Source organism: Peromyscus eremicus, chromosome 6 (assembly GCF_949786415.1).
Source record: "Peromyscus eremicus chromosome 6, PerEre_H2_v1, whole genome shotgun sequence".
Lineage (NCBI taxonomy): Eukaryota > Metazoa > Chordata > Mammalia > Rodentia > Cricetidae > Peromyscus > Peromyscus eremicus.
In genome coordinates, this window is record NC_081421.1 from 75248826 (window position 1) to 75264176 (window position 15351).

A 15351-nucleotide genomic window follows, 5' to 3' on the forward strand; every position below is an offset into this window, starting at 1 on the left:
GGGTGACCTGAGCTGCCACAGGGTCCATAGTGATGTCTGGGCTCAAGCTGCTGCCAAGGGCCATGCCTGGGTCCATGGTCCTGCTGCAGCTGGGGTCTGTGTTGATGTCTGTGACCCATGTTACCACAGGGGGCCATAGGAATCATGTGATGAAATCTGAGGGCCATGGTGAGCTGGCCCACCCTTTGCTGGCCCTAGCCTTCACTGGACACTGCAGCAAGAAAGTTGGCCTGGACACCCACAGGAGAGATGGCCCCAATGTCCTGGGCATAGTCCCAACCCTTACCACAGGCACGGGAAAACTGGCCCTGATGATACAGGCATGGGAGAGCTGGTTCTGCTCCTCGCCTGAGGATGGGAGCCCAGTGGTCTGTCTGACCCACTCAGCTACCACGCAGGCCTACATCCAGGGCCTTGTGCTGGCACTCACCAACATCTGATACTCCATCTATGACCTGCTGGAGCCCGTGAAGGGACTGCTCCTGTGGACCGATACCAGCAGGATCTCCATGACTCGGGATGGCCACAGGATATCTGAGAGGAGTTTCAGTGAGGATCCAGTGATGATGGTGTACCAGAAGCTAGAGGCCTTGAACCAGACCAATGACTCATTGCAATGAACATTTGTAAAGCTGATTGCACAAAAGGGTATATGCTGTGTGACACTCTGCGGCTCCCAATGTCACTAAGGTGAATGAAGGAGTGTTGGAGAAGTGGGAAAGACAGAGGAGTGAAGAGGGTTTTTGTTGTTGTTGCTGTTTTGTTTTGATTTTTTTAATTTTCTTTTTTTTGGGGGGGGACGCTGTAAGGTTGAAGGGTGGATATGGGTGGTCTGGGAAATGAGTGGAATTGGGATGAATGATGAGATGCTCCCAATTAATAAAGAGTTATTAAAAAAATAGAGAAAACAGAAAATCTCCTCCTCTTTGTTATCTTTGCAGCTTAAGAAGCAGTGATAAAACATCTGTATGAAGAAGTCCTGCTGAAAGTGGGATTTCAATGCCAGCCTAACACGTGTGTGCTAAGAACATAAATCATATACCAAAAGTACCTTCCTTGGTTACAGCATGACAGTGCCTATTCAGGCCGAAGTCACTTCAGCAGGGATCCAGAAACTATTCTTGTACTTTGTTAACGTGTTCATGTTGAGAAGTGAAGAATACCGCCCTTGCTTCAGAGCAGCCGCGCTCTGGTGCATCCCGGGCTGTGGTTTAAATGCAGAAGGAAACCGCAGTGTTAGAACCACACAGGCCATGAGACCTGTGGGCCCGAAACCTGAGTTTTCCCACTTGTCCTACATTTTTCTTGTCACTTTTGAGAAAAAAAACCTTACTTCAGTTGTTTTGTTCACCTAAATTCATGGTATCTTTTTGTTACTAATGTGTATCACACACACACACACACACACACACACACACACACATACACACACACACACACACACAAACACACACTGGCTGTGTCAAGAGGGCTGAGAGTGTCCCTGCCCCCCCCCACACAAATATAAAGGACCCTGCACCCAAAGTGCATGATGTCTTCAGCAACAGGGACTTACCTTCCACTTCTGGGGCGGGGTGGGGAAAACGAAGGCAATAGCCTATGCTGTTTTGGGAGTCTCATGGACGACCCTGACCAACTCAGCCTGTGTTAGGCTTTTTGTTACACAGTCTATGGTTCTTGGTGGGAGCGTTGTCAGCTCAGATGGGAAGTTTTATTTAAACTATTTGTGTATATTTATACACTGACTTACGTGTATTATAGGTATTTTTAGGTAGATAGTTAATAGTATGATTCCTTATAACTTTTTCATATATCCTTACTGTTATTTTAAAGATGCTTTTAATGGACTATCTATACAAACAAAATATGTCACCTACCAAGTAAGATTTCCAGTAATTTAATCAATGCACATATATACATGTGCACATTCTGTACTATCAATATTTATTAACAGCTATCATAGGGAATAAAATCCATCTTTAAAAAGGCAGTGGAAATAATTATTAAACTATGCTAGAGGACTATCCAGGGAGAAAAAAAACTATATATCTAACAAGAGCAGCCGACAGCCAACCCAGCCTTATTACAGAACATGTAATTCAAACTGGGGTCTCTCCTTCTACCTCTAAAACAAACACAGAGCCAGAATTACAGAGCCTTCACTTACTTAGCCAGAAGCAGTGGGAACCTCAGAGGCAACAGAGAGCAGAAAAGTCTACAGGGAAGCAAAGGCTCGGCACTGCTTTCTCTGGGGGCTGGATGATGGATATATTTTCTAACTTCTAATATCAAATTTTCTATAATGGGCTAGATTATTCTTATAAAGAGAGAACAAACCAGTCAAAATTACATATATATTAATTTACTGCTTTATTTTAAACACTTTATTTGACAAGAACCAAGTGTTTCTGGAAGCCCTTCTCTTCCTCTCCTAAGGAGAGCTGACCTCCATTTCCTGGAGAAGACAGAAGCAGGACTCCACAGTTTGGGGGTGTGGGGCACACTTTGCTGAGATTTGAGGATATGATGCTGCAGGGAGTTCCATAACCTTCCTGACAGCTAGACACAGTACCACCTATAAGGTCTTCACTATATCATAGCCAATGTTCTCTCCAGTGGTAGAAATGGCTCCCCCATCATCAAGGGCATCAAGGAAAACAGTGTTTTAACAAAGGAACAGGTAGGTGAGTAAAATGTCAGTGTAAGCCAAGACAACATGGAGGAGGCAACAGGATGCAGGTACCCATGATTTCCAGAAGCATCCACAGTGCACCTTTCCTTCATCTTTGTGTGCTTTCTGTTCCCAAGAGATGAGCATAAATAGACATTCTAAACACACAGCAATTTCCCTGACTGGGAAAGTGATCAATCGCTCACACATGGACTCTTGGCTTATATGCATCTTTGAGAGTGTTCACGTTTTGTGAGACACAGATATGAAGTGTGATTTTGATTTATTTGGAAAGCAATGGAAGCACTTAATGAAACTCAACATTTTCTTTAAAAATCGTGCCATTTGAGTAAACAAGTAACGGCTCCTGTAGGGCAGGGTTCAAGCCCTGCTGTGACGTCCAAATCCCTCGCTGCACACTGAAGACCGCAAACACTGTGAGAGAAAATTGTCACTCTGAATTTAAGTCCCATTTAAAAAGTGCCAGCACATCCCTTGCTGACTTCCCCCAACTTGGAGAGTTTCATTAGTGACTGTGCATGACTTTGAAGTTATTGCTGACGCTAGAATCTCACAGAGAAAAATCTCCCAAGTGTTTAACTGGAAACATTGCACAACCCAAGTGTCAAGGGAGCTACCAAGCCACAGCCAGTCCTCTGACGCCCGCAAACTGCCCTGTTGACTCTGGCTTCTCCTAGCGAACGATCGCAGACTAAAGGCCCAAGCTGAGCCGTCAATCAATGGGTGGGAACCAGCTGAAGACTCATTTCGCCAGCTGGGGGCTCTGAACACATCACCTTGTACCAGAAGATTCCTGATGGGGAGCAGCAAGTGACAGGGACAGATGTCAAGTGGACTAGGAAGGTGAAATCTTGGGGGAAGCTCTGGCTAATCCTAGTAAACTAGTGAGCGGTTTCACACACCTGCTCTTGGGTCCCACAGAAGGGAAGCAGCATGAGACACACAAGCCAGCCACCTGGATGGTGGACCTGAGCTGTGTGGCCAGAGGCATGGTGCTGAGCTCAGCCCCAATTCTGGACAAATTAGCAATGACTCTCTCAATGTGCCGAGGTTCTCCCTTTAGGAATCTCCTCCAACCTCGTCCGGAGTCTGGAAATGTCAGTGGGCGGAGGACATCACTGGCGGTTAAGCTGAACCCGAGGCACACATGATGAGGATGCTTTGCTTCTGGGAGGAATGTGGGCTCTTCACTTGATCATCTGTGTCTCCTCATCTGCGTCATAGAACTCCTCCTCCTCACTCTCGCTCCCCAAGGTGCTGGCCTTGTCCAGGGGCTGAAATGGCAAGGGAGATCTTGTCGAGGCAGTAAAAGGATGTCACGACAGGCCTAAATGAGAATTACCACCCAGATACTCACATGACAATTTTGTTGTTGTTTGGAGACAGGGTCTCACATAGATCAAGCTACCCTCCACTTTGCTATGTAGCTGCCTCTACCTCCCAAGTGCTGGGTTTACAGGGGTGTACCAGCACTCCCAGTTTTAGGTGGTTCTGGGGATCAGATCTCAGAGCACCTCATGCATTTAACACAAAACTCTGCCAACTGAACTATACCCCAGCCCCAACAAATGTATCTTCATGACATCTGCTTTCCTAAGGAACTGTCCATAGAGTGTTCTCAGAAAGCTAATGAGTCCATTACCAGCTCTATTTTGCTATAAATCATCTGCTGTTCAACTCATCTTTGTTTTCCATTCTATTTTCAGTCTGAACTTTATGTTCTGTTTTGTTTTCAAAAACTCTCTTTGCTCAAGTGGAAGACCCAGATGATTACAAGTGTCTCTATACCTGTGGAGGATCCAAAGTCTGTAGAGATAAGGCTTCCTCCCCTAACCTCCTGTACGAGTACATTTGAAGGTCAGAAAATGTCTCCAGCAAGGGGCTGTTCAGAGTCTCTGGCAACAGCAGGCTCAGGATGCCTGAGGTCAGGCCGGTGGTTCCAAACACGATGAAGGGCAGGGACCACTGCAGGTCCTTCTGTGGGTACAGGGAGTGGATGAAAACAAACAAACCTATCAGTTCCTTAGCAGGTGATATCAGCAGTCCCATGACCAAGAACTGCTTTTTTTTAATCGTTTACTCAGCACCTTCCCACTAGACTACACCATACACCATGGTTCTAGTTTTTTGCACTCTAAGACAGTTATCCCGGGAAGTCATAGAATGTTTCCTCATACATGCAGAGATGGATCCAAGTGAGTTGAGGGCTGCATGAGAATATGGACTAAATGTCTTGGACCAACCATCTCAGGCAAGGCACAGTCATGGCCATCTGTGAGCTTGGGAGGCCTACACAGGCAGAGTTCACAGGAACTCTGGAGTGCAGCTTCCGCTCGAAGGAGAAGTCTGTTCTGTGGTGAGCTCCATGTTCTCTTCAAGGAGGGAGACCCTGGACTATTTGCTGATAAACTTGAAAGCTGTCAAATGTATCATAACATTACCACTGACAGGCCTAAGATTAAAGGAGTACAAACTGAAAGAAAAAGTCCTATGATCCAGAGATTTAAACTATTTGAGTGGAATATGGTGCTACCAGCAATTGCTTCAGAGATTCCAAAGGTATTCTTAGGGTAAGTCAATGTTTTCTTGCAATGCACAGGCTCCCAGCCACAATGGGTTGGCTCTACCTTTTAGGTTATTTCTTCCCAAGATCTTCTAGAAAAGCCCTCAAAGGTGGTGTCAAAACCACAGTATAAGTAATATCTTAATGCTATTTTACTATGTAATAACATATTGTGACACGATGTTTTAAAAATATTTGGGGATTTTTAATTATGTATATGTGGGTATGTGCACGGATGTGCTGGTGCCCACGGCAGTGTCAGATCCCCTGATGTTCTAGGTTGGGAGCTGCCTGACATGGGTGCAGGGATCGAGCCAGGGTTCTCTACAACAGCAGGTACGCTCTAAACCACTGAGCCATTTCTCCAGTCTCTTTCATAAACGTTTTAGGATTCAGACTCTTTGTTAGTGTAAATGGGGAAGTGCCCTGGACCCTTAGTTATTGATGTAGCAGGAAAAACTCATCTGCAGCCCCAAGGACACTCAATAACAAAGGGACATTCTGACCCTCAGAAGCCAGAAAAGCATGATGCAGCTGTAGTGTTCTTGGTTACCACATGTCTGACTCCTTTCTGAGACAGCTCAAGGTCTCGTGATTGATCTCATGACTGTCTATCAGTTGAGACATTTATTGTCCCAGGGATAAGGCTGGCTGTTATTTTAGAAACAGCCTGTATCACGAAAGCTGGGTTCTCTAATAGCTCTTCAGGCTTCACAAGCAGGGCTTGGGTTATCTGGAGGACCCTTCCCAGCTCCACGGCTCATGTCTGTCCTCTACCTAGCAAAATCAAGAAGAGCCCTGAGGGCTTTCACAGAGCTTGGGCATTTAAGGTTGCAAGGATTTGAAAATGGTCACTTGTTTCTCCTGATCCCAAGATGCCAAAGAAGACAGAGGCATGCATGCTGCTAGGTGTGCTTCTCCAGTTTTCTCTGCAGTGGTGAGCACATATGCAGCCTGCTTCTAAAGCACTGTGGAGCTGATGGCAATGCCTATCTCTTACAGCTGCAGGGATGGTTACATGCAGCAACATATGCAAAGGGCTAGGATAGAACCAGCACGCCATAGAAGACCATAAAAACTAATTAACTGACTTCGGAATGTCTGTGGACAGGGCCTGCTGGTATCATCAGACCCTACAGAGTCCAGATGAACAAAAAGCCAGACCCGCCAGGGGAAAATGCCCAGTCCATCCACCTGACAGGACACTGGGCTCCTCATCGAAAAGGCGCAGGATTCACGTTTGTGCAGCTGATCTTGGTTGGACCTGTTCATTACCTCTTTCTACACAAAAGCACACATGAGTTCCAAAGCAGAGAAGCAGGAAGAACAGAACCAGGAGGTACAAACCAACCAGTGAGGGTATGAAGGGGGCAAGGATCCCGCCCACTCTGGAGAACATGGAGCACGCTCCAAGGCCAACGTTCCTGGAAGGCATGAGAAAAGACAAATTAACCAATTAAATACAAAGCTTTAAGTTTCAGGGGGACAGTTTAAATATTCTGGGTTGGAAGAATACAATAAGCTCAACATGGTAAGTAATTCCTAAGTAGAAGGTACAGTGCTGCCTACTAGACCTTTCTGTGAGACCAAAGAGTTCTGGATCGCCACCATATACGAAGTCACTGGACACATGAGGCTTCTCAGTCCTTGAAATGTGACTCATGAGGATAAGGAAATGAACTTTTATTTAAAAAATAAGTCTTGTTGGGGTGACCCTGGCTGGTCTTGAACTGTGGCAATCCTCTTGTCTCTGCCCCCAACTCCTGGAATTCAAGATATGAGCCACCATACCCAGCAGAAACCGATTTATTTTTTAAAGATTTATAGTTGTTTTTATTGCCTTCATCACAGTGTCTCTTCACAGTGATAGAACAGTGACTAAGATAATAGGTGATTAAATGCTCTCGTGATTGACACATGCCCATGCAAAGTAGGGAAGGCCCTCTCTGCCCACAGGAGCACAGTCAACAAAGCCCCTTACCTGATGACAGTGGGGTACAGCTCAGAGGTGTAGATGTAAACAATGTTGAAGGCAGCACTGATCGTCAGCTTCCCCAGCAAGGACAAGGAGCGGCTGTTGACCACCGCAAACACACCTGTGTCTGAGGAGGACAGACAACACTTGTGAAGACGACAGTAGGAACAGGTCCTTCAGATGACACGTTTCACGGCCAAGGAGCAAGAAGCGTTCATCTTCATCTCCACAAACACACCACCCTCAGGTTCTGTCCAACACACACACACACACACACACACACACACACACACACACACACACACACACACAGTGCTTTCTCAATGTCTTGGCTATCCCTGTGGTTTGACACACTGACTGTCATTCAGGAGCATGGGACCCTCACTCGTTCACAAGAAGCCCTGAATACTTACTTCTGTGCTGACAGGCAGTAAGCATGCTTGCCACAGGTCTCTCTATCCCCCTGACCTCTTTATCCGTAGTTCTCATACCTGGTATTTGTGTTTGCTAGCTTTCCTTCATTGCAATAAATGGCTGGAGTAATCAGCTTAAGAGAGAAGGTTTACTTGGGTTCAGGATTCTAGAGGTTTCTCCACGGCTGGTTAGCCTTGTGCTTTAACCCTGAAGGGAGGTCAAAGTGTTCACCTCACGGTGGCCAGGAAGCAAGGGAGGACAAGGAGGCCAGGGCCTTAATAGTCCCTTCCAGGGTATGTTTCTCACTGACCTCCCTTCCTCCTATTAGTCCTCACATCCTATGTGAGTACCTATGCTTGGAGCCCAAATTGTGAGCATATGGTTTATTGTGGGATATTCAAAATCTAAAACACAGAAGTATTCCACTGGGTTAAGGAATAACCTCACTAAGTTTTTGAGAGAAGAAATGACAGTGTTCTGTAGAGAACAAAAGACGAAAGAAATTTGGAAAAACGTCTAATCTTTCTTCTCCTCGATTTCTTGTTTGGGTTATTAATCGGTAATCAGATTTGAATTTCTTATTCTATTTACATAAAATGCAAAAATATTCTAGTTTTGCTTCCTTACTAAAATATTATCGATTATCCTGATTCTTTCCTTTAACAACTAGGATTCTATAGTTGTTGCCTGTCAAATATACCAAATGTCTCCCCCTCAAAACTCCACACACCTCTGCCTTAAAAACAGCCATTTTCTCCTTGTGAGCAGAAGGCGGCAATTCCCACGCTCTCTGTGCTTCCTCCTGTCGCTGTCGAATCCGCACTGCACTTCCCCCTGACTCCCTCCCAGCACTCCGCTGCCTTCCTCTCCCCACCTTCCTCTCCCCACCGTCACACGCCTCAAGACCAGCAGCACTGTCCTAATCACCAGTGTCGCTGCCTCTCTCTTCTCGCTTGACATTTCTGACAAACAGAAGACCTCTCCCTGCCTTGGGACATGTGGTTGACGTGAGCCCCTCTTCCCTTCACGTCTCACTGAGATGGCCACTCCTCCTGGGCCTGCCACTGCCTCTACTTTCCAGTCCATCGACCACATGCCTCAGGCACTCTCTTGTCCTTACTCACTTTCCTACTGCCCAAAATATATTTCACCTTAGTATTTCATGCCAAGGTTGGCGTCTTATGTACACCGTCTGACTCCCAGGGTTCCTTGTAGACTAGGGCACATGGTTGATTACCAAGTGTCTGTTGAGCTAAAAGGCACTGGGACTCCAACTTGCATGAACATGGTGGGAAGAATCTGTGTTCATGCTGCCTCAGCTGCCAGCAAGGAGGGCATATCATACATCTAAAACCATGTTCCCCTCCTGCTTAACTGTGGGCCCTAGCTCCATCTACCTTAACACGGTGTCATCAGGCCACAACCATCTTAACCACGTGGGCTGCATTCAATGCTGCGGAGGTATTTGGGGATGATCTTTGCTAGGGTAAGCAGTCCATATTTAAGCTACAAGGTCTTTCTGGTAACAATTTAGTGAGATTATTCATTTCTCCATTTAAACCAATAATGAGGACACATGAGCCTCATCACTATTTTCTAGAAAACTGAGTCAGGAAAAGGTACTGAGTAGCACTGACAAAAACAAAAATGTGCAATTGTTTGTGTAAACTGAAGTTCCCAGAAAACAAACAAGCAAGATGCCCGTGCTGAAGCCTCTACAGGTTGTGAACAACAGGTTAGAACTTTGTAATTATGCAGAGTTAGAATGGTACAGATGCACAGTCCAATTACCAGCCTTTCTTTAGTGCCCTTACCAGTCACTCATTCCCCACCCCTATGTTTGATCTTATATCTCTGGACTATAAAGAAACGTCTTTGAAATGTATTCTAGTGGACCAATGTCTTCTACCAACTCCATAGACAAGAATGTCACCAGAGAGCATCTGAAACCTGTAACAGAATTGTCGTTGTTTTAATCACTTTGCTGTAACCCATTTGCCTGTGGTCCCCCACAAATGCAAATAGTAGACACAACTGTTACTTCTTTTATTCTGTGACTAGTAAAGGCCTATGTGACTGCTTCCTTAATGGAACATGTTATCCTGGGTTCCCTGAATCTATATAGGTTCCTGTACTGTGGTCATTTTTGTATTTGGCTCAAGAATAAAATATCTCTTATTCCTCTTGAGGTATGTTGACTTTTGACTGCAAATGGCTTTTGGTAGGGATGGATTTCCCTCACACCCAGCCCCATGCACAGTGGCATCTTTTAAAACCACATGGAGGCACCCTACATCTTTACTAACAGGACTGAAGATTGCCATCTGGAAATTTAAATTCACATGGAGGACACAGAGATTGTCGTCTAACCCCCACAGGGTCCAAAGCTGCACGAGGACTCCCATGGGAGGTGGAAGACACCTCCAGCCAGAGCTCATCTGGGGAGGCTGGCGCTGGCCACAGGCCAAAGCCACCCCATCTGCAGCCTGAACCTTCTCTTCCACGCTCCTGCCAACACACCTGCGGTCACCTCTTGGGGGGAATCCACCTCTCCCCCAAGACAGTTTATGTCAACAGCGGACAGCTTTCTTTGTTAAGAGTCCTGCTTGTGCAGCTGCTGGGCTGCTGGCTTTGTTCCAGAAGGCTCTGCAGCCACTGAGCTGGTCCCTTGCCTTCTTGTCCTACATTACCAGTCATTTCCAATGAATGGTCAAAGTGTTTGGGGAAAAAAGCAAGTGATTTAAAGGGAAAATTAAAATGAAGTCATGTTTTTTTAAAAGTGGATTTGCATAACACTTGTATCTTTCCATGTACCGAACTCCACAAGGCCATAACTTATCTCCAACGATGCAACTTTGAAGGACTGCATTTTCAGGACTTTCAGAAGCCCTTTTGGGGCCATCAGCATAAATGTCTCTTTTGTCCATTTCTTATTGAGTTGTAAGATCCATTTCTATTTTTGATTCGATCTTTCATCATTTATATATTTTACAAATATTTTCTTCTAGTCTGTGCCTTACTTTTTTTCATTGAGGGTGTTTTGTTTTAAGAGACTCATGTTCCCTCAGTTGCCCAGGTTGGCCCTGAACTCCTGGCTCCAACAATAGTCTATTGGTTCCAAATAAAAACATCAGCTCAGTCATTCTCTTCTTCCAGTGGATGATCATAAACAAATTTGTTTTATTTTGCTGTGTTGTGAGACAGCCATGGTTATGGGTAGGCCAGGCTGTCCTTGAACTTGCTATGTAGCCAAAGTTGACCTTGAACTCCCGGTGATCTCCTCTCCTCCTCCCGAGTACTGGGATTACAGGTGTGCAACAATACACCCAGCTCTCTACAAGCAGATGTTCAGCTGTTCATGTTTATAAACAGTAAGATAGCTCTATGTCCTGAAGTATAATACAATAGGCAGACTCAGCTCCTTTCCTTTCCCTCCATGTCCTGTAGTGTATATAACACAACAGGCACACACAGCTCCTTTCCTTTCCCTCCATGTCCTGTAGTGTATATAACACAACAGGCACACACAGCTCCTTTCCTTTCCCTCCATGTCCTGTAGTGTATATAACACAACAGGCACACACAGCTCCTTTCCTTTCCCTCTATGTCCTTGTAGTGTATATAACACAACAGGCACACACAGCTGCTTTCCTTTCCCTCCATGTCCTGTAGTGTATATAACACAACAGGCACACACAGCTCCTTTCCTTTCCCTCCATGTCCTGTAGTGTATATAACACAACAGGCAGACACAGCTGCTTTCCTTTCCCTCCATGTCCTGTAGTGTATATAACACAACAGGCACACACAGCTCCTTTCCTTTCCCTCCATGTCCTGTAGTGTATATAACACAACAGGCAGACTCAGCTGCTTGGCTTTACCTTTGCCTTTTCTTGTCCTGGTTCTGAACACTGAACCCAGGGTCTCAGGAACGTACTTTGCTATAGTCACACACCAAGCCCATTTGTCTTTTATTACATTTATTTATTTGGTGTGTGTGTGTGTGTGTGTGTGTGTGTGTGTGTGTGTGTGTGTGTGTGTATACATGTGCCTGGGCATGTGTGGAGGTTGGAGGACAACTTTTGGGAGTTGGTCTCTCGTTCTACAATGTGGGTCATGGGGACTGAACTTGGAGTTACCAGGCTCTATGGCAACCTGCTGAGTCATCTTGCTAGCCCCAATTTGTTTCTTTAAAAACAAAACATAACACAACACAACAAAAAAAGGAAAAACAGAACAAAGCGTAATGCTGTCACCAGAGTCTCACCTTTTCTAGAACTCCACCTGAATGAACCAATGCTTGTGGACTTTCACGTCCGACTTCTTTCACTCAGCCTAACGAGAGGCTCTCACGCTGTGTGAGTCACAGGTCACACGTTACTGCTGAGTAAGATCCTGCGTGGGTGGATAACACTTGCTTATCTGGTCATCAGCTGGGGGCATGGGCTCCTTCCAGCTGGGGTCCAGTGTCGTCACATCCTGAGCACTTGCAGCAGAGCCTCCACTTTAGGTGGCTGTCTGTGGCACTGTCCAGGGCAGCTGGAGCTTTGACATCCACAGCCCTCACTGTGATCAGCTATGTTCCCCAGTTTTGGCTGTTCTGATGTGTGTGTATTGGTATCTCAGCATAGATCTGTCATTTTCCTAACGTCTGGTGGGTTTAAACATCTCTTTCCATGCTCATTTGCCATTCTAACAACTTTGGGGAGAATTATCTGCTTAAATATTTTGTTGTTGTTGTTATTATTATTATTATTGAGTTTTAAGATTCCTTTCCTTATTTTGGTTTTGAGCCTTAATTATGCATTTTTTTTACAAGTATTTTCTCTTGGCCTGTGCATTACTTTCCATCTCTTTGAGGATGCTTTTCCTTTGTTTGAAGAGACCTGCCTCCCTTAACTGGCCCTGAGCTCCTCAGCCTCTAAACAGCTACAACTGCAGGCACACATCATTACACCTGGCAACAGAAACTTTTTGTTATCATTTGTTCATTTTGTTTGTTTGTGACAAGATTGCATGTACTCCAGGGCTAACCCTGAACTTACTCTGAAGATGACCTTGAACTTCTGATCCTCCTGCCTCCACCTCCCAAGTGCTGGGATTACAGGTGTGCACCACTACACTTGGTTTTTACGTGGTGTTGGGTGTTGGGGGATTAAACCCAGGGTTTTGTGTGTGCTAGGCAAGCACTCTGTCAACTGAGCCACAACCTGGCCCAATACAGTCTCTTTGTTCGTTTGGTTGTTTTTGAGACAGGGTCTCACCATGTAACACTGGCTGCCCTGGGACTCGCTTTGTAGACCAGGCTGGCCTAACACTCTGCCTAAACAGATCTGCCTGCCTCTGTCTCCCAAGTGCTAGAATTAAAACCATCACTGGTAAGAATCTTTTATAAAGCCAAAGTCTGTGTTTTGATCAAGTAGGTTATACTTTTTCCTTTTAGTGCTTCTTGTGTATTAGTTAATAGATCTTTGACTGGCTGGAGAGATGGCTCAGTGGTTAAGAGCACTGGCTGCTATTCCAGAGGACCCAGGTTCTATTTCCAGCACGTCATGGTAGCTCACAACTGTCTGTAATTCCAGTCCCTAGGGATCCAAAACCCATTGCTGGTCTCCTTGGGAACTAGGCATGCACATGGTACACAGACAAACATGCAGATAAAACATCCATACACGTAAAATAAGTAAATGGATTCATTTTTAAAAGGACTAAAAGTATCTTTTTTAGAAGAAGGAAAAGAAATTTTGACTAACCCAGTCACTACTCTGCTCTCTTGTCTACTCTTTGAGAAGTTGGGTAGTTTCAGATTAAATAGTTATAATTATAGTTTTCCTTAGTTATAATACAAGATAAATTAAATGTATAAATTAAATAATGTAAAACTTTAGACTCACAAAGATAGGATAGATGATCAAATATTTTCTTTAATTTTGCCAAATATAAATAGGTTAGATATCATAACTCTAATTCTTGCTTGATAACTGTTTTGTTATATATAATTTTATTATGTTAAAGTAAAAATCTTTCTTTTTGATTAGACAGAAAAGGGGAAGTGCTGTGGGATGGTCTTTCTGTACGCTGTGACTATATGTTGCTAATTGGTTAATAAAGCTGTTTTAGATAAGAACTTGGTGAGAAATCCAAACAAGGATACTGGGAGAAGAAAGGTAGAGTCAGTCAGACGCTGTGAGCTGCCAGGGGAGCAAGATGTAACGGAATACAGGTAAAGCCACATGACATGTGGCAATACATAGATGAACAGAAATGGGTTAATTTAAGATGTAAGAGCTAGCTAGCAATAAGCCTGAGATATAGACCAAAAGGTGTGTTATTAATATTAAGCCTCTGACTGGTTATTCAGGTACTGGCAGGCGGGAAAGATTCATCTGGCTACAAGGCCTGGCATCCATTTTGAGCTTATTACTGCATATGATATGACTTCTTTAGTTCACAGCTGTGGCTCTTTTTAATATTCAATTCTTCCCCCTGATCTATCCTATCAATAACATACTATCTTGATTACTATAACTGTATAATAAGTTAAAAGTAAATAAATTCTCCAACTTTGTTTTTCTTGATATTAATTATTTTGGCTAGTCTAGAATTCTTTGAGTGTTCATAATGTTTTTTGCACAAATTTATTCTATGAATAAAATAATCTTTCTGGACATTTGAGACTGTGCTAAAGATAAATCAGTTTGGTAAGAGATGAGGACTTAAGTAAGTTCTGACCTTTGAGCATGGTGATCTCCTTATCTGTGAATATTACTATTGCCAATTCAATTATCCAGCCCTCTTTAGTTCCTCCTAGCAACCTTTCATGGTTTTTAATGTTATATATGCTATAGAAATTTTATCTCTAAAAATTTCTAAATTTTATTACCAGTACCATTATTTAATTGCATGTTAGATTATTTGCTAATAATATATAGAAATAAAACTGTGTCATATGATTCTGACCAGCTCATTTATTTATTTTTAAAATTTTACATTTTTTACCTGTGTATCTGTGTGTGTATCTGTGTGTGTAGCATGGCATGTGTGGGGTCGTCAGAGGCTGTCTCTGTGGGTTTGGCCCTCTCCTTTCACAGTGTAGGTTCCAGGGACTAACTCAAGTCACCAGGCTTGGCGGCCAGCACCTTCGCTGGTTGACCCTTCTTGCCAGCCCTCATTTATTAATTCTATTAGGCCTTTTGTTTATTGTTCAGAGTCCTCTATTGTTTCACTCTGTCAGCTCTGGTCCCTTTCCTTTCTTCTCACTGTCTTACTGCATTAACTGCTATGTTCTTGACAATGTGCCAGAGAATGGACATCCTGATCATAGTGAGTATTATTCCCTCTTTCGGTGGTAAACGAAGGATTGGCTAGAGATTTTCCCCTTGATTCTACTTGTCAAGCTACAGAAATTCCCTTCTGCTTCCAGCTGCTAATGTTTCTTATAGTGGATGGGTGCTGAACTCTAAAAAGTGCCTTTTCTGCTTGTACTGAATTATCATGTAACTTCTTTTTCTTTCTGGATTCTTATATTTTTGGTTGTGAGCCTAGCCTTTAACGGCTGAGCCATCTCTCCAGCCCTCTGGATTCTTAACATGGTGAATAACACTGATGAGTGCTTGTATTTGAGGGTAAAGCTTGCTTTTGTTTGGCTTAGGCCTCAGGGTAATTGCTGGTCCAATGTGAATTGCTGGGAAATCATGTGAACTGGAA

At 44.1% G+C, this 15351-nt stretch overlaps 1 protein-coding gene across 2 annotated transcripts in view; it reads right to left on the minus strand.

Moving 5' to 3' along the window:
• Positions 1 to 2355: 2355 nt before the first annotated feature.
• Positions 2356 to 15351, minus strand: part of Slc22a15 (solute carrier family 22 member 15) — a 60047-nt gene continuing 47051 nt past the window's right edge. Inside the window, exons 9-12 of one of the 2 annotated variants that reach the window (XR_009379879.1) lie at positions 7237 to 7357; positions 6603 to 6679; positions 4481 to 4669; positions 2356 to 3966 (exon numbers count right to left, since the gene is read on the minus strand). Coding sequence is in view for 1 of the 2 variants with exons in the window: in XM_059265968.1 (XP_059121951.1) it covers positions 3880 to 3966; positions 4481 to 4669; positions 6607 to 6679; positions 7237 to 7357 (470 nt within the window). In the remaining variant the exon portion in view is untranslated. The remainder of the gene's footprint in view (positions 3967 to 4480; positions 4670 to 6602; positions 6680 to 7236; positions 7358 to 15351) is intronic. The other variant, XM_059265968.1, reaches the window with a different exon arrangement.